At 47.1% G+C, this 27,207-nt stretch overlaps 1 protein-coding gene across 1 annotated transcript in view; it reads left to right on the top strand.

The window, feature by feature from the left end:
* The first annotated feature begins 13,120 nt into the window (after nucleotides 1-13,120).
* The window catches only part of RNASEH2A (ribonuclease H2 subunit A), an 80,282-nt gene continuing 66,195 nt past the window's right edge, over nucleotides 13,121-27,207 (top strand). The window contains exon 1 of the mRNA XM_069231858.1: nucleotides 13,121-13,296. Coding sequence (XP_069087959.1) covers nucleotides 13,170-13,296 — 127 coding nt within the window. The 5' untranslated portion in view covers nucleotides 13,121-13,169. The remainder of the gene's footprint in view (nucleotides 13,297-27,207) is intronic.

A 27,207-nucleotide genomic window follows, 5' to 3' on the forward strand; every position in this document is an offset into this window, starting at 1 on the left:
AGGATGGCAGGCAGATTCTCTGTGTTGGTCCCATGAGGAACATAACATTTCCTTATAGAAAGTTTAGGTTTTTCATTTATACAATCATTCTTGTTACCATCAATCTTGTGATTACTCTTCTTAATTGTTTTCCCTTACAACATGAACACTTTGTTCCTTCCCTTTCTCTTTTTTAATAACCTCAACACAGTTAATTGAATGCTCTATTTTTTTAGCGACCATCAAAACTTCCTCAAGTGTTGGTTCGTCTCTTAACCACAACTCTTCTCTCATCTTTTCTATATTGCAGCCAAACATAAACGGATCACGTATCCTTTCATCCAACAATGCTGCAAATGTACAGGAAGATGCCAGTTTCCTTAAGTCAGTCACATAAGATTCAGCCTACTCCCCATCCTCTGGATTATCCTCCCAAAGTGATACCTTTCTAAGATTGTACTCACATTTGGCAAAAAACTACTGTCCACTTTCGTTATACAAATCTCATATTCATTGAGACCTTCAGACTCAGTGTCATAGATTTCAGGGAGATGATCAAACACCTCTTGGCCCTTCTGTTTCTAGACAGTGAAGAAGACCTGTCTTTCGCTCTACACCCAAATTTGTACTGCATACATTTGCATAGCATTCAAAAACTTGTTTCCATTACTGCCACTTTATGGGGGATTTCTTGGATTTGTTCAAAAGAACTGTGGAGCAGTAACATTCTGCATGTCTGTACTACTCTATAGCAAATTGACAAATAACAATAGAATTGCAAATTTTGAAATCCGCAAAAAATATGCAATTGTACTTGACAGAGTAAGATATAAGATGCACAAATATTAAACCTATTAAAGGTATTTAAATATTAAGTAACACCACCCTCTACTTAACATCAAATGCTTACCTCAACTATAATTTTGACCTACACAGTACCCATGGTAGTATGAATCAATGTGGCATTCAAAGGTTATGGATATTTCAGTCAAGATCCGTCACGACTGTGTATTATTTCAAATAATACTAATTATAGATATTTCAGTCAAGATCAGTCACAACTGTGTATTATTTCAAATAATACTAACTACCGAGATGGCACGCTGGTAATACCTCAGTGTGCGTGCCATTGTAATTTCTTTCAGATATATTCAAAGAGTATGCGTGTCACTGTAAAAACACTAGCCCTTGTGACACGCTTGCTATGACACGCTTGTACAGTGTGCATATCACTGCAATTGAGAAACCACTGTCAGATGTTTGCATAGTGTGCATATTAATGTGATGACCAAATCACTGTAGCTGCTGTGATACGCTTGACTTGCATGCGTGTCACTGTTTCAATGATGGAAGAAATCAGCCTATAATATAAGAGTGCACCCTCTATGACGCACAACTCTATATTGTGTGTATCACTGTTAAAAGCACTGCCAGTGTGACATCTTGAATAGTGTGCATATCACTGTTAAAAGCACTGCCGGCATAATGCGCTTAAATAGTATGTGTATCACTAATAATATAAGCACCACTGGTGATCACGCGGTCTCACTGTAACATGCGCCACCACTCACTGACAGCAAACAAAAGCAGAAAATTAGCTTTTCTTTCCTTTAAGATGGCGGCACATTGACATCAAACCCAGGGACCTCATGTACGAGCAGTGCATCCTTCCTCCCTATCAAGATGGCAGCACGTCAGCGTGCATTCCAGCAAGTCACATTGCATATTACGCAAGGCAGAGCGTTTCGGTGAAGCTGTTGGGTGAACAGTTTAGTACGCACCCAATGTTTGAACTCATTGGTCTGCAACTACTTTAAATTAAGGTATGAATCCCTTTATTAATGCACAAATTGGTTAACCTGAAGAAAGCCAGCAAAAATTGTGGAGCGCTTTCAAAAACAAAAGTTTAAAGCGCAACATAATTAGACCTGAGCAGCCAGGTCCAAGGCATTACTCAGAGGCTCTCACCCGATCAACGGCAGTAAATCTTGGGCAGACCCCGTTTCAAAGTTATTAAACACAGCACGTTTACAGTAAGGGGGGCATTACGACCCTGGCGGTCTTCTGACCGCCACGGCAAAGGTGGCGGTTTCACCGCCAACAGGCTGGCGGTGAAGACCGCCACATTATGAGTGTGGCGGGTTGGCCTCTGCCAACCTGCCACATCTCCACTCATATCGCCAGGGCGGTTGGACCTGCCGGGCTGGAGAAGAGCATCTCCGACCCGGCGGTCCACAGAAGACCGCTGGCGGTATTAGGAGCAGCCTTTCCACCAGGGTTTCCGCACGGGTAGAGGACTCCCCTCTGCCCCCCAAGCAAGCACAATACCCCCCTACCACCAGGTACAGTGACCCCTCCAGGTACAGCACCCCCCATCCCCTTCCCCGCATACACGCACAGGCACATAGAGACCCACACGTGGATGGGTGTGTGTATGCGTGTTTGGATGGGTGTGTGCATGCGTGTTTGGATGGGTGTGTGTATAAGTGCTGAGGTGAATGCGAGTATGGATGCGTGTGAGTGAATGCGTGTATGTAAGTGTAGGTGAATGAGTGTATGCATGGTGCATGTGGGTGTCTGTTTGCATGTATGCAGGGAGGGAAGATGGAGGGTGAGGGGCCCTGTACCATGAGGGGGAAGTGGAGTGGGCTGTACCCGAAGTGGGTGGTGGGGGGCACTCTACCTGGAGGGGGCAGAGAGGGTGTGGGGGACTCATCTACCGGTGACAGGGAAGAAATTCCCTGGCACCGGTAGCCTTTCCGCCAGGGTTTTCATGGCGGTGCTATCGCCGTGGAAACCCTGGTGGAAGGCGGCTCCTAATACCGCCGGCTATCTTCTGTGGACCGCCGGGTCGTAGATGCTCATCTTTGGCCCGGCAATTATTGCAAGTTCACATGTTGTATTTTTTATGTTGATTCGGAGGATGTGTTATGTATTGTGTAGCTTGGAAAGTGATGGTTACCAGGGGAATGTAGAGCCTGCAGTGCTGTGGAAGCAGTACTTGAGGGTGTGGAGTGTTCCAGTGAGGCAGTTGGTGGTGAGCAGCTCGGGTTCTATGCCAGGACTGGAGGCTCAGATTATGCTTCTCTTTATATGCTTTAATAATCACAGCAGCCAATCACTACAAAGTCAGAAAATACTACATATCCCATGAACTTGCAAGTATCGCATGACCAACCATAGAGCCTAGCCCTGTACAACCTGTGAGCAACATAACACTCTTTCTTTGCTGCATTGCACGCAGTTAAGTGCCATTTCTCTATTCATACTCATTACTGTATACATGCTTGCTAATTGCTATTTTAATGTGATCGTGTAACTCCAACCTCGTCCGTATCTAAAGCTTAGTCTCTCCTCTACAGATGGCGCCGCACAGTGCAATCATTAAAATCATCTGTGGCCTTATGGTCACAGTCTTAGGTCTTCACACTGAGAAGTGGGTGTTCTCTGGTCAGCCTGGTGATTATGGTGTGATTTTGTATCTTTCTGTAGTTTTACTCACTTCACGCTTCCAGGAGCATGCCATCCTCCCTCCAAGGCGCTCTCCGCCTTGTGCATTCATGTTGTGGAGTGGGAGATGGGGAGCGAGGCACCGGGACTTGAAGTCATGCTGTTCTTTTTCTATTTCTATTGCTTTGGGGCATTGCACTCAGGTGCGCTATACCGGCTTCACGTCTGGTTTCGATTCCAGTGCTGCTGAACACGTTGAGATGCGTGTATCATCTCTGCCCGAGCTGCTCCCCGTTTACACACGGTTAGCACTAATTTCAGGGCTGCAATAATTTTTACAAGGCTTTGCCTTTTTCTTGTAGGCAGATCTCCCTCCACGTTCTATTTGTCACAATCTCAACCAGCCTTTGGTTGAACTTTCTAGTCTGCCCTGGGGGATTGTTTTAGTAGTTCCTCCCTCTTTCTTTGGAAGAATTAGTGATATTTGGATTTTTGTACCATTTCCTCACCAATAATGGCTGAATATGAGGAAGAGTCTGGGGAAGGTTACTACGACAATGAGTCTGTGGGGTCATTTGAACAAGACTTTTGTCTATGCAGGGGTTCGTCACACTGTAAATTTTGCCTTGGCCTGGGTGATTAAGCCAATTAAATAACATCTGTTTGGTTTTGCCAAACAACAGGGCTGGCTGCCTGCCTCGATGCCTCACAGTGGGGAACCTTCTGTCCTTCAGGACTTGTCTGAGTCCAAGACTGATGCTAGTCCTCATAAGCAGATTTTGAAAAATTGGTGCGATCCCTTGCTAATGAACACGACTATAACACAACTACTCTTCCCACAACTGGTATTCAAGGGGATTCTGATTCTTCTTCCTCCTCTGAGGAACCAGTTCACAATGAGGATGCTACTTCTCGCAAGAGCCAGAAGAAATCTCATCATACTCAGGTTGACCCCCCCCTCAACCTCCTAAAGTCTCACATTTGACCCTGAGGATATTATTCATCCTAGGTCATCCCTATGGACCCCTCTGACTGAGGTGGCAGAATATGTCAAAGCCCATATATGACATGGATTTGAGAAGGATGTTAGGTCTTGACTAGAGTCAGAATGTCCCAGCCCGAATTTCCCGACTAAGGTCACTGAGACACCAGAGATTGACCCTACACTGGTCACCCACCTTTAAAAAATTCAAAAGATCCTAAGAAGGGCATCGATGGCACTTGGTGCAGATGCCAGGATAAGCTATTGGATGTCTCTGGTCCTCGCACAAACATTTTGGAGCTGGGCTTCCATGTTAAGGAGTCTGGATCCCCCATCGACCCTGACATTCTGGTAGGCTGGGCCCAACGAGCCTTGTGTTTACTGGGAAATGCAAATTGTGATATTTCCAGTGAAAAAAGGCGCACTATTCTCATTGGGATGGACCTAAAGCTGACCGATCTTGCCACTTCAGAGTCGGGCCCCATGTCTCAAGGTCTTCTGTTTGGTTCTCCTTTCCTCAAAGAATTGTCCAAATTTGCTGCTACATATGCAAATCTTGATAAGGCTCAAGGCTCTATCAAGAAGGTACTTCGCCCACTTTTTGCCAGGGCCAGACGCTTTCGGGGGCAAGCCTTCAGCCGCAGCTTTCACCAAGGTCCTGAAAGAGGCTACTATCCACAGTACAGAGGGGGTTACCAGGGCGGGTCACAACTGCTTCCGGAGAGGAACACCTAGAGGCACCCAATCATCCTATCAGGACTCCAGTACTACAGGTGAGCCTAATTCCTATATGAGATGTGGTTTTGGTGGGCAGAACCGGGTTGTTCCTTCCCAACTGGCAGGCAATTACTCAGGACCCCTGGGTTCTCAAATCCATTCAGGGTTACAAGTTGGAATTCTATGATTCTCCGGTTCAGTGGGTTCTTCCCCCCGAGATGTATTTTTCCCTATGAGATCAGGAATTCATCTCCTCAGAGGTGTCTGATCTTCTGGTCAAAGGTGCCATGGAGGAAACTCTTCCTCACCCTTGCGGTTTTCTGACTCCTATTTTCCTGGTGGAGAAGAAGGGTGCTGGATCCTGTTTGGTCCTCAATCTCAAGGATTTCAACAGGTGGATCGTCTACCGCCATTTCCAGTTAGAGGGCATCCATCTGTTATGAGACATATTGCGAGACAAGGACTGGATGGTCCGAATAGACCTGAAGGATGCCTACTTGACCATTCCTATTTTTTCACCTCATCGACATTTTCTGCAATTTCTTTGGCAGAGTTGGTGTTTCGAGTACAAGGTCCTACCATTCGGTCTTTCATCGGCCCCTTGGTGCTTCATGAAAGTGGTGCGGCCATAGCAGAGTCTCTTGGCACCAGAGGTGTTTGTCAAATTATTTATCTTGACCACATCATCTTCATGGTACAGTGCCCACTACTTCTTCTTACTCACTTGGAATGAGCAGTGTCTCTCCTTCACGACCTGTGATTAATTGTGAACAGTCAGAAATCTTTCCTAGCTCCTTCCCAACAGATGGAGTTTCTGGGTTTTCAGGTGGATTCCGCCCTAACCCAATTTATTTTTCCCCCTTCTCAAGATCTGCAACATCAAGAAAGAACTGAAATCGATATTGTACAAACAGACGGTATCTTTGATATGCATGGCCCGCATGGTGGACCTACTTCTTCTTCCATACAGGCCATCTTCCTGGGATCCCTCCATTATCGAGTCAGAAGATCTCTCACCTTTAGAGGTGCTTCAGTTATTTAGACCTGATTCCCCTATTTCAGGAAGCCAAGACAGAGATCCACTGGTGGCTGGAGCAAATGGAAGCCTGGAATGGCAAAGCGATCTTTAGATCATCCCCAGAGATCGTGATTGAGTCTTATGCCAGTCATTGGGGTTGGGGAACCTGATGTGGACAGGTATCTACGGGAGGCCGATAGTCCAGGGCAGAACTGGACCGTCATATCAATTGCTTGTAACTTTTGGTGAGCTCTTTCGCTATCCGGAACCTCTCCCCGGAAAGGACAGATAGTTGCATCCTCTTTTGAATAGACAACATCTCTGCGGTGAGAAATGTCAACAGACTGGGCGGTACGCTATCCCGCATGTTGGCGGAGATTGCCAAAGACTTTTGGCACTTTTGCCTTCAACATCGGATATCCGTGATAGCGGAATATCTTCCGGGTCGGAACAATTTGGTGATGACTGGTAGTCTCGCCACCTAAGGGACTTCAGCGATCAGAGACTGCACCCTAGGGTCTTCCACCCTCTCCAACGTCACTGGGGTCCTTCCTCGATAGACCTTTTTGTCTCCCATCTCAACCGGCAGCTTCCTCAGTTTTTCAGCCGGCGTCCGGATCCAGAGTTATTAGCGATTGATGTCTTTCTTCAGGATTGGTCCCCCTTCCTGGGTTACGCCTTCTCTCCGTTCATGATGATCCCTAGGGTCTTGGCTCAAGTTCGTCGTCGAAAAGAGGAGCTGATTCTTGTGACTCCCCTCTGGAAGGCGCAGGCTTGGTTTCTGGAAGTCCTGGAAATGAGCTGTGCCTCTCCAGTACTTCTGTCATTGTCTTGGAACCTCTTTTGGATCCCTTGCCTTCCTCATCCTCTAGTTCCGTAACAACGCCTCTCTCTTCTAGCCTGGAGACTTTCAGGCAGAGATGGAGTCTCCCAGGCCTTTCGAGAGAGTCTACTGAATTTATCTTCACGGCCTGGTCAGCGGGTACCCACAAGCGCTACACCTCCACTTGGGAGAGCTAGAGCAATTGGTGCTGTGCACAGGGTGCTGATCCTTCTTTAGTGGATTGCTCTTTGATTATTAATATTTTTGTTTCATCTCGCATGGCCTATGAATCTGTGAGCAATTTCCAATCAGCTATATTGGCTGGTCATTTGCCCATTGGCGGCAAACCTGTTGGCGAGCTCCCTATTGTGTGCAAACTCTCAAGAGGGATTCATTTTACCAATCCCCCTTTGCCTAAGTATTCTTCCCTTTGGGATATCAATAAGGTGTTATGCTTTTTGGAATCTTGCCCTGCCGATAAATATCTTTCTAGGAAGCAGCTTTCTGCTAAGCTTACCATGCTTCTATGCCTAATCTCTTGTATTCTCCTGAACGGATGAATTTTTCTATATCGCGTTACACCAAATGTCATTCTAGGACGGTTTTGTATCCTAGTTTTCCAGCTAATTCGCAACTCTGTGTTGTTCGGTGTCTGAAGGCATACGAGGTGAGTACTGCTGAATTTTTTTCTGACACATGGTCAGCTGTTGATTGCATTGCAAAAACCTTTTTGTCCAGTATCATCAGCTACTCTAGCTAGATGGATGTGGTGGCTTCTAAATGAAGCAGGTGTTGATACCTCTGGGTTGTGTGCTCACTCTGCCAGGGGTGCCATGGCTTCCAAATCCTTTTCATTGGGTTCTCCTCTGGAAGACATTCTGAAAGAGACTGATTGGTCCTCTGAGTCTACTTTTAAATCCTTTTATCTTAAACCTGTTGTGGATATCGCATCTGTAGTGGTGGCTCAGCTTTAAACTTGCATAATCTGAGCCTCCGGTTCGGACATAGAATAAAAACATTTCTAGGATTCACAGCAAGAATTTTTTTATGCTATTAAGAATACGGAGGTAAGGATTATCCCAACTGTTATCAGTTGTTTTAATAATGATTTGTTGATGATATTACATGTTCTTCCAATGAGTATTATGACGTGTGATGTTTAATCATTTTATTGATGACACAAGTGTTTCCTCATCTTCCCTCCCTATTGTGTAAATGAATGTGGTGACATGTTTCACAGAGTAGTGTTTACTGCTTTGATATTATCTCTCCTTTAGGAAATGATGACAAGTGAACCTGGTTCTTCCCTTCTGGTATACTCTAAAGATCCTCATCCTTCTCCTATTCGTGGGCTTTTGGAATTATTTCGGCCTTGTTGTTTTCTGAACAGTTCTTCCCTCTGGTTTGGTCCTGTTGTTTGAAGATTTAGAGACTGTTTAACTGCTATCAGACTTCTGCAAAAGAGCAAGTGTTATGTTGCTCACAGATTATATAGAGCTAGGCTCTATGGTTGGTTGTGTGATACTAGCATGTTCATGGGATATAGAGTGATTTTCTAACTTTGTACTGATTGGCTGCTGTGATTTTTAAAGCACAGAAGAGAAGCATAATTCTCACCTGTGTGTCCTTAATAGAACTGAAAAATTCTTCATGCAAATGCTAGAAAATGTTTTACGCCTTGTGCAGCCAGTGCTCATCTGGTGGAAATAAACATTGCTTCAAATTAGGCTACTGTCATGTTTTATTGAAGTAATCAACATGTCAAGCCCCTAACAGGCTGCGTAGTTTTTGGTCAATTTCACTTGTTGTGCAACAACAAGAATTCCTACAGTAACTGTTTTTGCTTACAAATTAACCACTCGGGTGCCTTGGACGAGTTGGTCTTGCCCTTGGCCACGGTTGCCGTGTGCCGAGGAGGAGACCAGCTCGTCCTACACACGGCTCACCCTCCCCAGGGCAGGGATGTAAGGGGAATTGCTTCCCCTTCCACCCCAACCCCCCCAGTGACATCTGATGACCACTGCGCACATATCACGCGCTGACCTCATTGGAGGCCACACTCATCGCGCTGGAAGCATGCTCCAGGGCAATGCGGAAGAGAAATGCTTAGCATTTCCTCTTCCAACCGTGAGGTGGGGGCAGGCAGAGGCATGAAAGGAAAGACCTTTCCTTTCATGTCTCTGCAAGCATTTCTGCAGCCCACTAGGCACCAGGGAATTTGTTTTTGTGTTTGTAATTGTGTATTTATAGATAAGGGGAGCTGAATTTTTTTAAGGCCTTTTCGGCCCCCTACTAATAAAAATAGGCTGATCTTCCCAGGGGGGGTTTGGGGGTGCAGAAACCATTAGACGCCAGGGATTTTTTTTTTTTTTTGCAGGAGGGAAGCGACCCCTTAGGCTAGGGTCGCTCCCCTGAGGGCAAATTATTTTTAGGCCATTTCTGCCCCCCCTGGAGGACAGATCGGCCTATTTTAATTAGGCTAATCTGCCCCCAAGGGAGGGCAGAAACCACTAGACAACAGGGATTTTTTTAATATATATATATATGAATAAGGGGAGCGTCCCCTTGGGTAAGGGTCGCTCCTTAGAGGGGCAATTTAATTTTATGCCAATTCTGCCCCCCTTGGGGGCAGATCGGCCTATTTTTCTAAGGCCAATCTGCAGAAGCCACTAGAGACCAGGGATTTTATTTTGGCAATTTCATGCAAGGGGAGCGACCCCTTAGGCATAGGTTGCTTCCCTGTGGGGGCAAATTTGTTTTACGCCATTTCTGCCCCCAGGGGGGCAGGCACTTCTAGGCACCAGGGATCTTTTTTTTTGTTTTATTTTTTTTAGATGTGGGGAGCAACCCCTTAGGCAAGGGTCACTCCCCTGGGGGGAAAAATCTTTTTAGGCCATTTCTGCCCCCTAGACACCAGGGATTTGTATTTTTTTGCGTCAATTTCACGCAAGGTGCGCAACCCTTAGGCAAGGGTCATTCCCCTGCGGGGCAAATTTATTTTAGGCCATTTCTGCCCCCCTTCGGGCAGATCAGCCTATGTTTATTAGGCCAGTCTGTTCCAAGGGGGGGCAGAAACCACTAAGCACCAGGGATTGGTGTGTGTGTAAGTGTGTGTTTTGTTTGGGGGGGCAGCCCCTTGGGCAAGGGTCGCTCCCCATGGGGGCACATTACTGTTGGCCATATCTGCACCCCTTGGGGGCAGATTGGCCTATTTTTAGAAGGCCCATCCGCCTCCAAGGGGGGCAGAAAGACGACCAGAGACCAGGGAAGATTTTAGGTTTTTTTTAAAAGAAGGTAGAGGTATGGCCATAACCCCACCCCAAAAAATGGGGCCAAACTTATTCTGCCCACCGGTGGGCAGATGGGGCAATTACCACTGATCCACTCCCCGGGGGGCAGAAAGCCTACTAGATGTCAAGGAATTAAAAAACAAATAGTGGGGTGGTGGCTACCAACCAGTATGGGCATGGGTATGCCCCCACTCCAACTTAAGGGGGTTACAGTCTTTCAGCTCTTCCCCGCACACTAAAACATCTTAGCCCACGGCAAGCAAGAGGACATTTGATTATTTTGTGTTTTGGTTTTACATTTGGGCCATAAGAGCTTGTCTAACTCTCAATATGTTCCCACTTGGAATGGTAAGGGCTGCACTTTTTGGTTTTTGGGACGCTGCCATGTAGAAAAATCCACAACACCTAGACACATCAGAAAACTAAACATCTGCATGAGTCCAGGGTGGTGTCCTTCATATGCACCCCGCACCATTTTCTTACCCACAATGCCATTCAAATCTCCAACTTTGCTGGAAATCACACATTTTCCCCACATTTTTATGATGGAACCTTCCGGAATCTGCAGGAATCCACAAAATTCCTACCACCCAGTATTGTCGCATCTATACAGATAAAAATTCTGCCCCACTTGTCAGCCTAAAAATGTTTTTTTTCAAACTGCCCTTTTAGACCTGCTCCATCAATTTCGACATTTTTGGGCTCTTCCCTGTCACAGGCACTCAAGGCCCACCTACACAAGTGATGTATCATTTTTACTGGGAGATTGAGGGGAGCGTTGGGTGGTAGGAAATTTGTGCCGGTCTGGTGAACCCACACAGAAATGTGGGGAAAATGCGATTTTTTTTACCTAAATTTGAGGTTTGCTGAGGATTCTGGGTAAGAAAACACTGGGGGAATCCATGCAAGTCACACCTCCCTGGACTCCCTCAGGTGTCTAGTTTTCAGAAATGTTTGGGTTTGGTAGATTTCCCTATATGGCTGCTGAGCCCAGGACCGAAAACGCAGGTGCCCCCCACAAAAACAGGTAGTTTTGTATTTGATCATTTTTATGTATCCACATAGTGTTTTGGGGCTTTTCCTTTCGCGGGCACTAGGCCTACCCACACAAGTGAGGTACCATTTTTATCGGGAGACTTGGGGGAATGCTGGGTGGAAAGAAATTTGTGACTCTTCCCACATTCCAGAACTTTCTGTCACCAAAATTTGAGGAAAAGGCGTTTTTTTGGCCAAATTTTGAGGTTTGCAAAGTATCCTGGGTAACAGAACCTGGTGAGAGCTCCACAAGTCACCCCCATCTTGAATTCCCCTAGGTGTCTAGTTTTAAAAAATGCACAGCTTTGGTAGATTTTCCTAGGTGCCGGCTGAGCTAGAGGCCAAAATCCACAGCTTTGCAAAAAACACATCAGATTTCAATATAAAAATGTGATGTGTCGATGTTGCGTTTCCTATCGCAGGCACTAGGCCTACCCACACAAGTGAGGTACCATTTTTATCGAGAGACTTGGAGGGACACAGAATAGAAGAACAAGTGTTATTGCACCTTGTCTTTCTCAACATTTTTTCCTCCCAAATGTAAGACAGTGTGAAAAAAAGACAACTATTTGAGAAATGCACTTTAATTCACATGCTAATAATGGAACTCCGGAATTCAAAGATGTGCAAATAACCACACCTTATCTTGTGCCCATTGTGGAAAAACAAAGGTTGCCTTGATAACTATTTTTCACTCTTTATATTTCAGCAAATGAATTGCTGTATACACGGTATAGAATATAAACCCATTGCAAGGTGCAGCTCATTTATTGGCTCTGGGTATCTAGGGTTCTTGATGAACCTACAAGCCCTCTATATCCCCGCAACCAGAAGAGTCCAAGAGACGTAACTGTATATTGCTTTCAGAAATCTGACATTGCAGGAAAAAGTTACAGAGTAAAACGTGGAGAAAAAATTGTTGATTTTTTACCTCTATTTCAATTTTTATTTTATTTCAGCTGTTATTTTATGTAGGAAAACCTTGTAGGATCTACACAAATGACCCCTTGTTGTATTCAGAATTGGGTCTACTTTTCAGAAATGTTTAGCTTTCTGGGATTCAGCGTTGGTTTCACACCCATTTCTGTCACTAACAGGAAGGAGGCTAAAAGCACAAAAATAGTAAAAATGGGGTATGTCCCAGTAAAATGCCAAAATTGTGGTTTTCTGATTCAAGTCTGCCTGTTTCTGAAAGCTGGGAAGATGGTAATTTTAGCACCGCAAATGCTTTGTTGATGTCATTTTCAGGGGGAAAAACCCACAAGCCTTCTTCTGCAGCCCTTTTTTGCCCATCTAAAAAAAAAACAATTTTTGCTATATTTTAGCTAATTTTTTGGTCTCCTCCAGGGGAACCCACAAACTCTGGGTACCTCTAGAATCCCTAGGATGTTGGAAAAAAGGATGCAAATTTGGCGTGGGTAGCTTATGTGGACAAAAAGTTATGAGGGTCTAAGCGCGAACTGCCCCAAATAGCCAAAAAAAGGCCTGTCACCTGAAGGGGGGGGAGGTCTGGCAACGAAGGGGTTAAGGCTGCCGAATTTGTAGTGTTCGAGAGGTGGATTGTACGCAGTATGGCGACTACCACGTGCACATTTTAAAGGTACGTGCGACTACCACGTGCACATTTTAAAGGTACGTTAGCACTCTAGCTCTTTTTTCAGACGTCGTCGGGGAGGACGAGACATTGAACAAAATAGCATCCTGTCTAATGCCCAACTTTTTACTTCGGTTGTACGTATTCCAGTTCCAAAATGTCCGCCGCGAACATAGACAGAAAAAAGATATTCGGGCTGAGGTGCGGGGTCGGTCTGCTTCCCTGCGCACGCGCAGTGCTTACATCCTCCTCAGTCCTGGGCGCGGGAATTTGAGTGCATCATGGATTTGAGCGAGTTCGAGCAGGACAACAGCTGCAGCAGCCGACTAAGCTCTGCCGTGCCTCCTCTGTGTGTCAGCGAGCCCTGCTGCTTGGGGATAGATGAAGCGGGCCGAGGCCCTGTATTGGGTGAGCTGCAGGTCGTTGGGGTGGGTTACGGAAATTATGCTAGGAGTGGGTGACAGACAAGCGGGGTGTGAGAGGCAGTGTTGCCAGATTTTTAGAGCATTCTTACTTTAAGGAAGGAGGCGGAGGGCTAGTGTGAAGCAGACAGTAGATGGAGATTTGTGGCTGTACCTTCTTACAGAAGTGGTAAGAGCAGAATGTCTGCTCTTGCTCACTGTATACCCTCTCCTTGAGTCCTTGCATGGACGGAATTTGGCAACTCGCTCAAACCCATATTTTGCCGCACAACTGGAAAAAATGTAGCCCAATCTGGCAACACTGGTGCGAGGCCTGTTGAGTGGGTGGGGTACGTGGGAGGGCGGACATGGGAATGACAGACCTTCTCTTGCAGGCGGGGCCTATTGGAAATGAGTGGCTGGCTCTTAAGCCTGGAATTGCCATTCGTGCACCGATTTGTGTATATGTTATAATAATAATGGCGCAGAAAACGAAGACACAATGGAAGTCTTGCCAGTTGCATTACTGGCACAGTTACATAGAATTTCTTTTCACAGATTGTTTTCACGTGCATTAGTCGAGCCGGTGAGATTGAAATGACTCCAGACTGTAACTCCCAGAATGGACTGTATTATTGCATGAAATAATATTCTTGGAGACTAGACGCCCTATTAGGTAAACAGCTGTACAGACCAGAATAAAATATACCTTGCATACTGTATATACATAACTGGCTAGAGAAGGTAACATTTTTCATTCGCACCCACTAGCACTTGTTCGGGTGGCGGCAGGGAGTCCTGGCTGTGGTACACCCCACTGACAGAGGTTCTGGCTGTTCCCAAGTCCACAGTGTGCAGGCCTAGCTTGGTTTTATATGTAACCTATCTGTAGGCTGGAGATTGTGGAGACCCATGATTTGTTTGGCTTATGCCCTGGCGCTTGAGTGTCCCTAAACGCACATAGTCTGGGGGTACCAAACAACGGCGCAGAACAGACGGTGCATTGTTGGAACAAAAACCAAAGAGTACACTGTTCCAGAACAAAAAGCAGGGAGACCTAGCTCTCAGGAGCAAGAGCCCTCACACACCCGAATGGGTGTCATGCTTCATCATCGGGGGTGCTCCTCGTCAGACCGGCACAGCAATATATGATGGGCTCCCCAAAAGGGGGCTCTTTGCCGGAGTTTTTTTGTGTGGCTGCCGTAATTAGATATGGTGAACAATACCCAATGGCAGACACTAATAAGAGAGAAAAAAGCTAATAAAATTGACTCAGCACCTACAATGACAACACAAATTTAATCAGCTAAAGTAAGGTGTAGGCCAAGGTTAAAAATGGACTGAAAGTGAAAATTGAGTAGTCATGCTCAATCACTTTCAACAAGAGATACATAAGAGGTCTAAAAAAATTTTAAAGCACCTCTAAGAAGGGGTCAACATGTTTCGCATCTAGTGGTCCAGCCAGATCCTTCGACGCTTCATCAGGACCAAAATTACTTCTCCTATCACCAAAGAAAATTGTTTTGATAATATGGTTATCCCAGTTAATATACTCAAAAACAGTCACTTAATTAAGATAACTTAATGTCCGGTCAAAACTCAACAGTGTTGGTCGCCCTGTAAAACAATGTTTTTAGGTAACTAGTCACTAGTGCTCAAATATCAACCCTGGTGATTACCCAATTTATGGTACCTCGTGTGGGTAAGTGCTCGGTGATGAAATAAAATGGTAATGAAGGCTTACCATCCCCAATTAGGAAATGTAGCTCCTTGGGACAGCACAAGCCATGGATAGATGCTGTTATTATCTGGAACAGTAATCATGTAATGTATAGAGACAATTGTCCAAGCCAATCTATCAAGCAAAAATCAGATCTGTGTACACACTTTGATGTGACCAAAGAGCAACCAGTTGACGGTGCAACAAAAGAGTAACTAGTCAAAAATACAAGTGACTCCATGTATTCAGCATAATACTCAACTCTAGTGTAATCAATAAGTCACCAACAATGGTCAAACAAGTAATCAAAAAAGTACACTGTAAGGTAACTTGAAAGTGCAGCACAATTACCTTGCTCAATCTATCAGTAAAAACATAATGTTTAACAAGGGACAATGTATGTTACTAAGGTTAGGGTGCCCCTCATATACGTGGTCAGGCAAAGTGGTAAAAGCTGCTAACCGCGTGCAAATTAAATCCAGAAGGCGGACTGTAAGGAAATGCCTCCTTGGCATGGTTGCCCCCTGACTTTTTGCCTTTGCTGATGCTATGTTTACAATTGAAAGTGTGCTGAGGCCTGCTAACCAGGCCCCAGCACCAGTGTTCTTTCCCTAACCTGTACTTTTGTATCCACAATTGGCAGACCCTGGCATCCAGATAAGTCCCTTGTAACTGGTACTTCTAGTACCAAGGGCCCTGATGCCAAGGAAGGTCTCTAAGGGCTGCAGCATGTCTTATGCCACCCTGGAGACCTCTCACTCAGCACAGACACCCTGCTTGCCAGCTTGTGTGTGCTAGTGAGGACAAAACGAGTAAGTCGACATGGCACTCCCCTCAGGGTGCCATGCCTGCCTCTCACTGCCTATGCAGTATAGGTAAGACACCCCTCTAGCAGGCCTTACAGCCCTAAGGCAGGGTGCACTATACCATAGGTGAGGGTACCAGTGCATGAGCATGGTACCCCTACAGTGTCTAAACAAAACCTTAGACATTGTAAGTGCAGGGTAGCCATAAGAGTATATGGTCTGGGAGTTTGTCAAACACGAACTCCACAGCACCATAATGGCTACACTGAAAACTGGGAAGTTTGGTATCAAACTTCTCAGCACAATAAATGCACACTGATGCCAGTGTACATTTTATTGTCAAATACACCCCAGAGGGCACCTTAGAGGTGCCCCCTGAAACTTAACCGACTATCTGTGTAGGCTGACTAGTTTTAGCAGCCTGCCACAAACCGAGACATGTTGCTGGCCCCATGGGGAGAGTGCCTTTGTCACTCTGAGGCCAGTAACAAAGCCTGCACTGGGTGGAGATGCTAACACCTCCCCCAGGCAGGAATTGTCACACCTGGCGGTGAGCCTCAAAGGCTCACCTCCTTTGTGCCAACCCAGCAGGACACTTCAGCTAGTGGAGTTGCCCGCCCCCTCCGGCCAGGCCCAACTTTTGGCGGCAAGGCCGGAGAAAATAATGAGAAAAACAAGGAGGAGTCACTGGCCAGTCAAGACAGCCCCTAAGGTGTCCTGAGCTGAAGTGACTCTAACTTTTAGAAATCCTCCATCTTGCAGATGGAGGATTCCCCCAATAGGGTTAGGATCGTGACCCCCTCCCCTTGGGAGGAGGCACAAAGAGGGTGTACCCACCCTCAGGGCTAGTAGCCATTGGCTACTAACCCCCCAGACCTAAACACGCCCTTAAATTTAGTATTTAAGGGCTACCCTGAACCCTAGAAAATTAGATTCCTGCAACTACAAGAAGAAGGACTGCCCAGCTGAAAACCCCTGCAGCGGAAGACCAGAAGACAACTGCCTTGGCTCCAGAAACTCACCGGCCTGTCTCCTGCCTTCCAAAGATCCTGCTCCAGCGACGCCTTCCAAAGGGACCAGCGACCTCGACATCCTCTGAGGACTGCCCCTGCTTCGAAAAGACAAGAAACTCCCGAGGACAGCGGACCTGCTCCAAGAAAGGCTGCGACTCTGTTTCCAGCAGCTTTAAAGAACCCTGCAAGCTCCCCGCAAGAAGCGTGAGACTTGCAACACTGCACCCGGCGACCCCGACTCGGCTGGTGGAGATCCAACACCTCAGGAGGGACCCCAGGACTACTCTGATACTGTGAGTACCAAAACCTGTCCCCCCTGAGCCCCCACAGCGCCACCTGCAGAGGGAATCCCGAGGCTTCCCCTGACCGCGACTCTTTGAACCTAAAGTCCCGACGCCTGGGAGAGACCCTGCACCCGCAGCCCCCAGGACCTGAAGGACCGGACTTTCACTGGAGAAGTGACCCCCAGGAGTCCCTCTCCCTTGCCCAAGTGGAGGTTTCCCCGAGGAATCCCCCCCTTGCCTGCCTGCAGCGCTGAAGAGATCCCGAGATCTCTCATAGACTAACATTGCGAACCCGACGCTTGTTTCTACACTGCACCCGGCCGCCCCCGCGCCGCTGAGGGTGAAATTTCTGTGTGGACCTGTGTCCCCCCCGGTGCCCTACAAAACCCCCCTGGTCTGCCCTCCGAAGACGCGGGTACTTACCTGCAAGCAGACCGGAACCGGGGCACCCCCTTCTCTCCATTCTAGCCTATGTGTTTTGGGCACCACTTTGAACTCTGCACCTGACCGGCCCTGAGCTGCTGGTGTGGTGACTTTGGGGTTGCTCTGAACCCCCAACGGTGGGCTACCTTGGACCAAGAACTAAGCCCTGTAAGTGTCTTACTTACCTGGTTAACCTAACAAATACTTACCTCCCCTAGGAACTGTGAAAATTGCACTAAGTGTCCACTTTTAAAACAGCTATTTGTGAATAACTTGAAAAGTATACATGCAATTTTGATGATTTGAAGTTCCTAAAGTACTTACCTGCAATACCTTTCGAATGAGATATTACATGTAGAATTTGAACCTGTGGTTCTTAAAATAAACTAAGAAAAGATATTTTTCTATACAAAAACCTATTGGCTGGATTTGTCTCTGAGTGTGTGTACCTCATTTATTGTCTATGTGTATGTACAACAAATGCTTAACACTACTCCTTGGATAAGCCTACTGCTCGACCACACTACCACAAAATAGAGCATTAGTATTATCTATTTTTACCACTATTTTACCTCTAAGGGGAACCCTTGGACTCTGTGCATGCTATTCCTTACTTTGAAATAGCACATACAGAGCCAACTTCCTACATTGGTGGATCAGCGGTGGGGTACAAGACTTTGCATTTGCTGGACTACTCAGCCAATACCTGATCACACGACAAATTCCAAAATTGTCATTAGAAATTCATTTTTGCAATTTGAAATTTTTCTAAATTCTTAAAAGTCCTGCTAGGGCCTTGTGTGTTAAGTCCCTGTTTAGCATTGTCTTTTAGAGTTTAAAAGTTTGTTAAAAGTTTGAAATTAGATTCTAGAAACAGTTTTAGATTCTTTAAAAAGTCTTCCAACTTTTAGCAAAATAATGTCTGATACAGAGATGAATGTGGTGGAACTCGACACCACACCTTACCTCCATCTTAAGATGAGGGAGCTAAGGTCTCTCTGTAATATAAAGAAAATAACCATTGGCTCCAGACCTACCAAAATTCAGCTCCAGGAGCTGTTGGCAGAGTTTGAAAAAGCCAACCCCTCTGATGATGACATCACAGAGGAAGAAATTAGTGACTTGGAGGCCAATGTCCCTCCTCCAGTCCTAAATAGGGAGAACAGGACCCCTCAAGTCCTGTCTCCAACTGTGTTAGTCAGAAATAGTGAGTCCCTCACAGGAGGGTCCCACATTTCTGAAATCACTGAGGATGCTCTCAGTGAAGATGACCTCCTGTTAGCCAGGATGGCCAAAAGATTGGCTTTAGAGAGACAGCTCCTAGCCATAGAAAGGGAAAGACAAGAGATGGGCCTAGGACCCATCAATGGTGGCAGCAATATAAATAGGGTCAGAGATTCTCCTGACATGTTAAAAATCCCCAAAGGGATTGTGACAAAATATGAAGATGGTGATGACATCACCAAGTGGTTCACAGCTTTTGAGAGGGCTTGTGTAACCAGAAAAGTGAACAGATCTCACTGGGGTGCTCTCCTTTGGGAAATGTTCACTGGAAAGTGTAGGGATAGACTCCTCACACTCTCTGGAAAAGATGCAGAATCTTATGACCTCATGAAGGGTACCCTGATTGAGGGCTTTGGATTCTCCACTGAGGAGTACAGGATTAGGTTCAGGGGGGCTCAAAAATCCTCGAGCCAGACCTGGGTTGACTTTGTTGACTACTCAGTGAAAACACTAGATGGTTGGATTCAAGGCAGTGGTGTAAGTAATTATGATGGGCTGTACAATTTATTTGTGAAAGAACACCTATTGAGTAATTGTTTCAATGATAAACTGCATCAGCATCTGGTAGACCTAGGACCAATTTCTCCCCAAGAATTGGGAAAGAAGGCGGACCATTGGGTCAAGACAAGGGTGTCCAAGACTTCAACAGGGGGTGACCAAAAGAAAGGGGTCACAAAGACTCCCCAGGGGAAGGGTGATGAGACAACCAAAACTAAAAATAGTAAAGAGTCTTCTACAGGCCCCCAAAAACCTGCACAGGAGGGTGGGCCCAGAACCTCTTCACAAAACAATGGGTACAAGGGTAAAAACTTTGATCCCAAAAAGGCCTGGTGTCATAGCTGTAAACAGCATGGACACCAAACTGGAGACAAGGCCTGTCCCAAGAAAGGTTCCACTCCAAACTCCCATCCAGGTAACACTGGTATGGCTAGTCTCCAAGTGGGATCAACAGTGTGCCCAGAGCAAATCAGGGTCCACACTGAAGCTACTCTAGTTTCTGAGGGTGGGGTGGATTTAGCCACACTAGCTGTCTGGCCGCCTAACATGCAAAAATACAGACAGCAACTCTTAATTAATGGGACTAGAATAGAGGGCCTGAGGGATACAGGTGCCAGTGTCACCATGGTGACAGAAAAACTGGTTTCCCCTGGCCAATACCTGACTGGAAAAACTTACACAGTCACCAACGCTGACAATCAGAGAAAAGTACATCCCATGGCAATGGTTACTTTAGAATGGGGAGGGGTCAATGGCCTGAAACAGGTGGTGGTCTCCTCAAATATCCCAGTGGACTGTCTGCTTGGAAATGACCTGGAGTCCTCAGCATGGGCTGAGGTAGAACTAAAAACCCATGCAGCAATGCTGGGTATCCCTGAACTGGTGTGTGTGAAAACAAGAGCACAATGCAAGGCACAGGGTGAACAAGTAGAGCTGGAGTCTGGAAGAATGGCCCAGCCTACCAAGAGAACAGGAAAGTCAGTTGGGAAACCAACTACAACACAGCAAAAGAAAGGGAACCTCTCTTCTCAGGAAGAAGTTCTGCCCTCTGAGGGAACTGAGCCTTTGGAGCTTGAACCTTATCAGGTTGAGCTCTTAGGCCCAGGGGGACCCTCAAGGGAGGAGCTGTGTAAGGGACAAGAAACCTGTCCCTCTCTTGAAGGCCTTAGGCAGCAAGCTGCTGAAGAGTCCAAAGGCAAGAAAAATGGAACGCATAGGGTCTATTGGGAAGATGGACTCCTGTACACTGAGGCCAGAGACCCCAAACCTGGTGCCACTAGGAGAGTGGTAGTGCCTCAGCTGTTCAGGAAGTTCATCCTAACATTGGCCCATAACATTCCCCTTGCTAGACATTTGGGACAAACCAAGACGTGGGAGAGGTTAGTCAACCACTTCTGCTGGCCCAATATGTCCAACATGGTTAAGGAGTTTTGCCTCTCCTGCCCCACCTGTCAAGCCAGTGGTAAGACAGGTGGGCATCCAAAGGCCCCCCTCATTCCACTTCCAGTGGTGGGGGTTCCCTTTGAAAGAGTGGGTGTGGACATAGTTGGTCCACTAGAACCTCCCACAGCCTCAGGAAATATGTATATCCTGGTAGTAGTGGATCATGCTACCAGGTATCCTGAAGCTATTCCCCTTAGGTCGACTACTGCCCCTGCAGTAGCCAAGGCCCTCATTGGTATCTTTACCAGAGTGGGTTTCCCTAAGGAGGTGGTGTCTGACAGAGGTACCAACTTCATGTCAGCATACCTAAAGCACATGTGGAATGAGTGTGGAGTGACTTATAAATTCACTACACCATACCATCCCCAAACTAATGGCTTGGTTGAGAGATTCAACAAGACATTAAAAGGCATGATCATGGGGCTCCCAGAAAAACTCAAAAGGAGATGGGATGTCCTCTTGCCATGTCTGCTTTTCGCTTACAGAGAGGTGCCACAGAAGGGAGTAGGATTCTCACCCTTTGAACTTCTGTTTGGTCATCCTGTAAGGGGACCACTTGCCCTTGTTAAAGAAGGCTGGGAGAGACCTCTCCATGAGCCTAAACAGGACATAGTGGACTATGTACTTGGCCTTCGCTCTAGAATGGCAGAGTACATGGAAAAGGCAACCAAAAACCTTGAGGCCAGCCAACAGCTCCAGAAGTTTTGGTATGACCAAAAGGCTGCACTGGTTGAGTTCCAACCAGGGCAGAAAGTCTGGGTTCTGGAGCCTGTGGCTCCCAGGGCACTCCAGGACAAATGGAGTGGCCCTTACCCAGTACTAGAAAGGAAGAGTCAGGTCACCTACCTGGTGGACCTGGGCACAAGCAGGAGCCCCAAGAGGGTGATCCATGTGAACCGCCTTAAACTCTTCCATGACAGGGCTGATGTGAATCTGTTGATGGTAACAGATGAGGATCAGGAGGCAGAGAGTGAACCTCTCCCTGATCTTCTGTCATCAGACCCAAAAGATGGCACAGTAGATGGAGTGATCTACTCAGACACCCTCTCTGGCCAACAGCAAGCTGATTGTAGGAGAGTCCTACAACAGTTTCCTGAACTCTTCTCCTTAACCCCTGGTCAGACACACCTGTGTACCCATGATGTGGACACAGGAGACAGCATGCCTGTCAAGAACAAAATCTTTAGACAATCTGACCATGTTAAAGAAAGCATCAAGGTGGAAGTCCACAAGATGCTGGAATTGGGAGTAATTGAGCGCTCTGACAGCCCCTGGGCTAGCCCAGTGGTCTTAGTCCCCAAACCTCACACCAAAGATGGAAAGAAAGAGATGAGGTTTTGTGTGGACTACAGAGGGCTCAATTCTGTCACCAAGACAGATGCCCATCCAATTCCAAGAGCTGATGAGCTCATTGATAAATTAGGTGCTGCCAAATTTCTAAGTACCTTTGACTTGACAGCAGGGTACTGGCAAATAAAAATGGCACCTGGAGCAAAAGAAAAGACAGCATTCTCCACACCTGATGGGCATTATCAGTTTACTGTTATGCCCTTTGGTTTAAAGAATGCCCCTGCCACCTTCCAAAGGTTGGTGAATCAAGTCCTTGCTGGCTTGGAGTCCTTTAGCACAGCTTATCTTGATGATATTGCTGTCTTTAGCTCCACCTGGCAGGATCACCTGGTCCACCTGAAGAAGGTTTTGAAGGCTCTGCAATCTGCAGGCCTCTCTATCAAGGCATCCAAATGCCAGATAGGGCAGGGAACTGTGGTTTACTTGGGCCACCTTGTAGGTGGAGGCCAAGTTCAGCCACTCCAACCCAAGATCCAGACTATTCTGGACTGGGTAGCTCCAAAAACCCAGACTCAAGTCAGGGCATTCCTTGGCTTGACTGGGTATTACAGGAGGTTTGTGAAGGGATATGGATCCATTGTGACAGCCCTCACTGAACTCACCTCCAAGAAAATGCCCAAGAAAGTGAACTGGACTGTGGAATGCCAACAGGCCTTTGACACCCTGAAACAAGCAATGTGCTCAGCACCAGTTCTAAAAGCTCCAGATTATTCTAAGCAGTTCATTGTGCAGACTGATGCCTCTGAACATGGGATAGGGGCAGTTTTGTCCCAAACAAATGATGATGGCCTTGACCAGCCTGTTGCTTTCATTAGCAGGAGGTTACTCCCCAGGGAGCAGCGTTGGAGTGCCATTGAGAGGGAGGCCTTTGCTGTGGTTTGGTCCCTGAAGAAGCTGAGACCATACCTCTTTGGGACTCACTTCCTAGTTCAAACTGACCACAGACCTCTCAAATGGCTGATTCAAATGAAAGGTGAAAATCCTAAACTGTTGAGGTGGTCCATCTCCCTACAGGGAATGGACTTTATAGTGGAACACAGACCTGGGACTGCCCATGCCAATGCAGATGGCCTTTCCAGGTTCTTCCACTTAGAAAATGAAGACTCTCTTGGGAAAGGTTAGTCTCATCCTCTTTCGTTTGGGGGGGGGTTGTGTAAGGAAATGCCTCCTTGGCATGGTTGCCCCCTGACTTTTTGCCTTTGCTGATGCTATGTTTACAATTGAAAGTGTGCTGAGGCCTGCTAACCAGGCCCCAGCACCAGTGTTCTTTCCCTAACCTGTACTTTTGTATCCACAATTGGCAGACCCTGGCATCCAGATAAGTCCCTTGTAACTGGTACTTCTAGTACCAAGGGCCCTGATGCCAAGGAAGGTCTCTAAGGGCTGCAGCATGTCTTATGCCACCCTGGAGACCTCTCACTCAGCACAGACACCCTGCTTGCCAGCTTGTGTGTGCTAGTGAGGACAAAACGAGTAAGTCGACATGGCACTCCCCTCAGGGTGCCATGCCAGCCTCTCACTGCCTATGCAGTATAGGTAAGACACCCCTCTAGCAGGCCTTACAGCCCTAAGGCAGGGTGCACTATACCATAGGTGAGGGTACCAGTGCATGAGCCTGGTACCCCTACAGTGTCTAAACAAAACCTTAGACATTGTAAGTGCAGGGTAGCCATAAGAGTATATGGTCTGGGAGTTTGTCAAACACGAACTCCACAGCACCATAATGGCTACACTGAAAACTGGGAAGTTTGGTATCAAACTTCTCAGCACAATAAATGCACACTGATGCCAGTGTACATTTTATTGTCAAATACACCCCAGAGGGCACCTTAGAGGTGCCCCCTGAAACTTAACCGACTATCTGTGTAGGCTGACTAGTTTTAGCAGCCTGCCACAAACCGAGACATGTTGCTGGCCCCATGGGGAGAGTGCCTTTGTCACTCTGAGGCCAGTAACAAAGCCTGCACTGGGTGGAGATGCTAACACCTCCCCCAGGCAGGAATTGTCACACCTGGCGGTGAGCCTCAAAGGCTCACCTCCTTTGTGCCAACCCAGCAGGACACTCCAGCTAGTGGAGTTGCCCGCCCCCTCCGGCCAGGCCCCACTTTTGGCGGCAAGGCCGGAGAAAATAATGAGAAAAACAAGGAGGAGTCACTGGCCAGTCAAGACAGCCCCTAAGGTGTCCTGAGCTGAAGTGACTCTAACTTTTAGAAATCCTCCATCTTGCAGATGGAGGATTCCCCCAATAGGGTTAGGATCGTGACCCCCTCCCCTTGGGAGGAGGCACAAAGAGGGTGTACCCACCCTCAGGGCTAGTAGCCATTGGCTACTAACCCCCCAGACCTAAACACGCCCTTAAATTTAGTATTTAAGGGCTACCCTGAACCCTAGAAAATTAGATTCCTGCAACTACAAGAAGAAGGACTGCCCAGCTGAAAACCCCTGCAGCGGAAGACCAGAAGACGACAACTGCCTTGGCTCCAGAAACTCACCGGCCTGTCTCCTGCCTTCCAAAGATCCTGCTCCAGCGACGCCTTCCAAAGGGACCAGCGACCTCGACATCCTCTGAGGACTGCCCCTGCTTCGAAAAGACAAGAAACTCCCGAGGACAGCGGACCTGCTCCAAGAAAGGCTGCGACTCTGTTTCCAGCAGCTTTAAAGAACCCTGCAAGCTCCCCGCAAGAAGCGTGAGACTTGCAACACTGCACCCGGCGACCCCGACTCGGCTGGTGGAGATCCAACACCTCAGGAGGGACCCCAGGACTACTCTGATACTGTGAGTACCAAAACCTGTCCCCCCTGAGCCCCCACAGCGCCGCCTGCAGAGGGAATCCCGAGGCTTCCCCTGACCGCGACTCTTTGAACCTAAAGTCCCGACGCCTGGGAGAGACCCTGCACCCGCAGCCCCCAGGACCTGAAGGACCGGACTTTCACTGGAGAAGTGACCCCCAGGAGTCCCTCTCCCTTGCCCAAGTGGAGGTTTCCCCGAGGAATCCCCCCCTTGCCTGCCTGCAGCGCTGAAGAGATCCCGAGATCTCTCATAGACTAACATTGCGAACCCGACGCTTGTTTCTACACTGCACCCGGCCGCCCCCGCGCCGCTGAGGGTGAAATTTCTGTGTGGACCTGTGTCCCCCCCGGTGCCCTACAAAACCCCCCTGGTCTGCCCTCCGAAGACGCGGGTACTTACCTGCAAGCAGACCGGAACCGGGGCACCCCCTTCTCTCCATTCTAGCCTATGTGTTTTGGGCACCACTTTGAACTCTGCACCTGACCGGCCCTGAGCTGCTGGTGTGGTGACTTTGGGGTTGCTCTGAACCCCCAACGGTGGGCTACCTTGGACCAAGAACTAAGCCCTGTAAGTGTCTTACTTACCTGGTTAACCTAACAAATACTTACCTCCCCTAGGAACTGTGAAAATTGCACTGTGTCCACTTTTAAAACAGCTATTTGTGAATAACTTGAAAAGTATACATGCAATTTTGATGATTTGAAGTTCCTAAAGTACTTACCTGCAATACCTTTCGAATGAGATATTACATGTAGAATTTGAACCTGTGGTTCTTAAAATAAACTAAGAAAAGATATTTTTCTATACAAAAACCTATTGGCTGGATTTGTCTCTGAGTGTGTGTACCTCATTTATTGTCTATGTGTATGTACAACAAATGCTTAACACTACTCCTTGGATAAGCCTACTGCTCGACCACACTACCACAAAATAGAGCATTAGTATTATCTATTTTTATCACTATTTTACCTCTAAGGGGAACCCTTGGACTCTGTGCATGCTATTCCTTACTTTGAAATAGCACATACAGAGCCAACTTCCTACACGGACTATGTGAAACGGCCCTGTGGGGCCTCACAAACCAAGTCACTTGAGATGCATGATCACGCTAAACAGAAAAAGATGCTGCTTGAGTTCTAACAGGCCCAACTAATCGAGTAGTTGGGCCTTTTACCACTTTGCCTGATAGGCAAGGTAATTCTGCCGCGCTTTCAAGTTACCTTACTGTGTGCTTTTTTGAATACTTGTTTGACCATTGTTGGTGGCCTACACCTTACTTTAGCTGATTATATTTGTGTTGTCATTGTAGGTGCTGAGTCAATTTTATTAGCTTTTTTCTCTCCTATTAGTGTCTGCCACTGGGCATTGTTCACCCTATCTAATTACGGCAGCCACACAAAAGAACTCTGGCAAAGAGCCCCCTTTCGGGGAGCCCGTCCGATATTGCAATGTCTGACGAGGAGCACCCCCGATGATGAAGCATGACACCCATTCGGGTGTGTGAGGGCTCTTGCTCCTGAGAGCTAGGTCTCCCTGCTTTTTGTTTTGGAACAGTGTACTCTTTGGTTTCTGCGTATATTATTTAGGAAGTCTGTACACTGGACCACTAACCTCCCTGTCCCTCTCTTGTTTCCCATTGTTGAAACAGGCCAAAGGTGCCCATTATTGGTACTGGCGCTGGAACACCAATGCCTCCATACCACAGGCCTAAGGTGCCAAATAATCAACTAATGTCTGTGGTCCTCTTTAAACCGCTTATCACAGCCTCAAACTACATCCCCTTTAGAAATGCGCTTTTTGCACAATTCTGAAGGGATTGCAGTGCATGTAGTGGGAGACTCTGCGGGCTCCCGCACACCAGTTGTTGCAGGACTGAAGAGCTGCAATGCTTGTTTTGTTCCAGGGCCCTCAGACCCCCTATTGCTTTGGGTCTGCCATTGTTACGTGCCCATGGGTCTCGTTACACTCATCAGCACAGGGAGTGGAGCAACCATGGTACCTGTTTGTTGGTCTGAAGGTCCCCAAACACCGTTGTTTCAGTCTTAGGTCTCGCACTCAGACGAATGCTTGAGATATGGCATGTGTATGTTTCCACAGGCTTGGAGGACCCATAGTCCCATTTCATAGGCAAGCGTGTGATTCCATGCATTGGCTAAACTGATTGAGTTGATTGATGGGGGTCCCCATACCCCCCATACCCCCCATCTCACTTCCATGTTTTCAGTAGCACAGCTAGTTTCACGTTTTGGTTTCAATCCATTGTACGTTTTAGGATATTTCTATGTAACAAATGCATTGGATTTAGG

This window comes from Pleurodeles waltl, chromosome 4_2, assembly GCF_031143425.1.
Source record: "Pleurodeles waltl isolate 20211129_DDA chromosome 4_2, aPleWal1.hap1.20221129, whole genome shotgun sequence".
Taxonomy (NCBI): Eukaryota; Metazoa; Chordata; class Amphibia; order Caudata; family Salamandridae; genus Pleurodeles; species Pleurodeles waltl.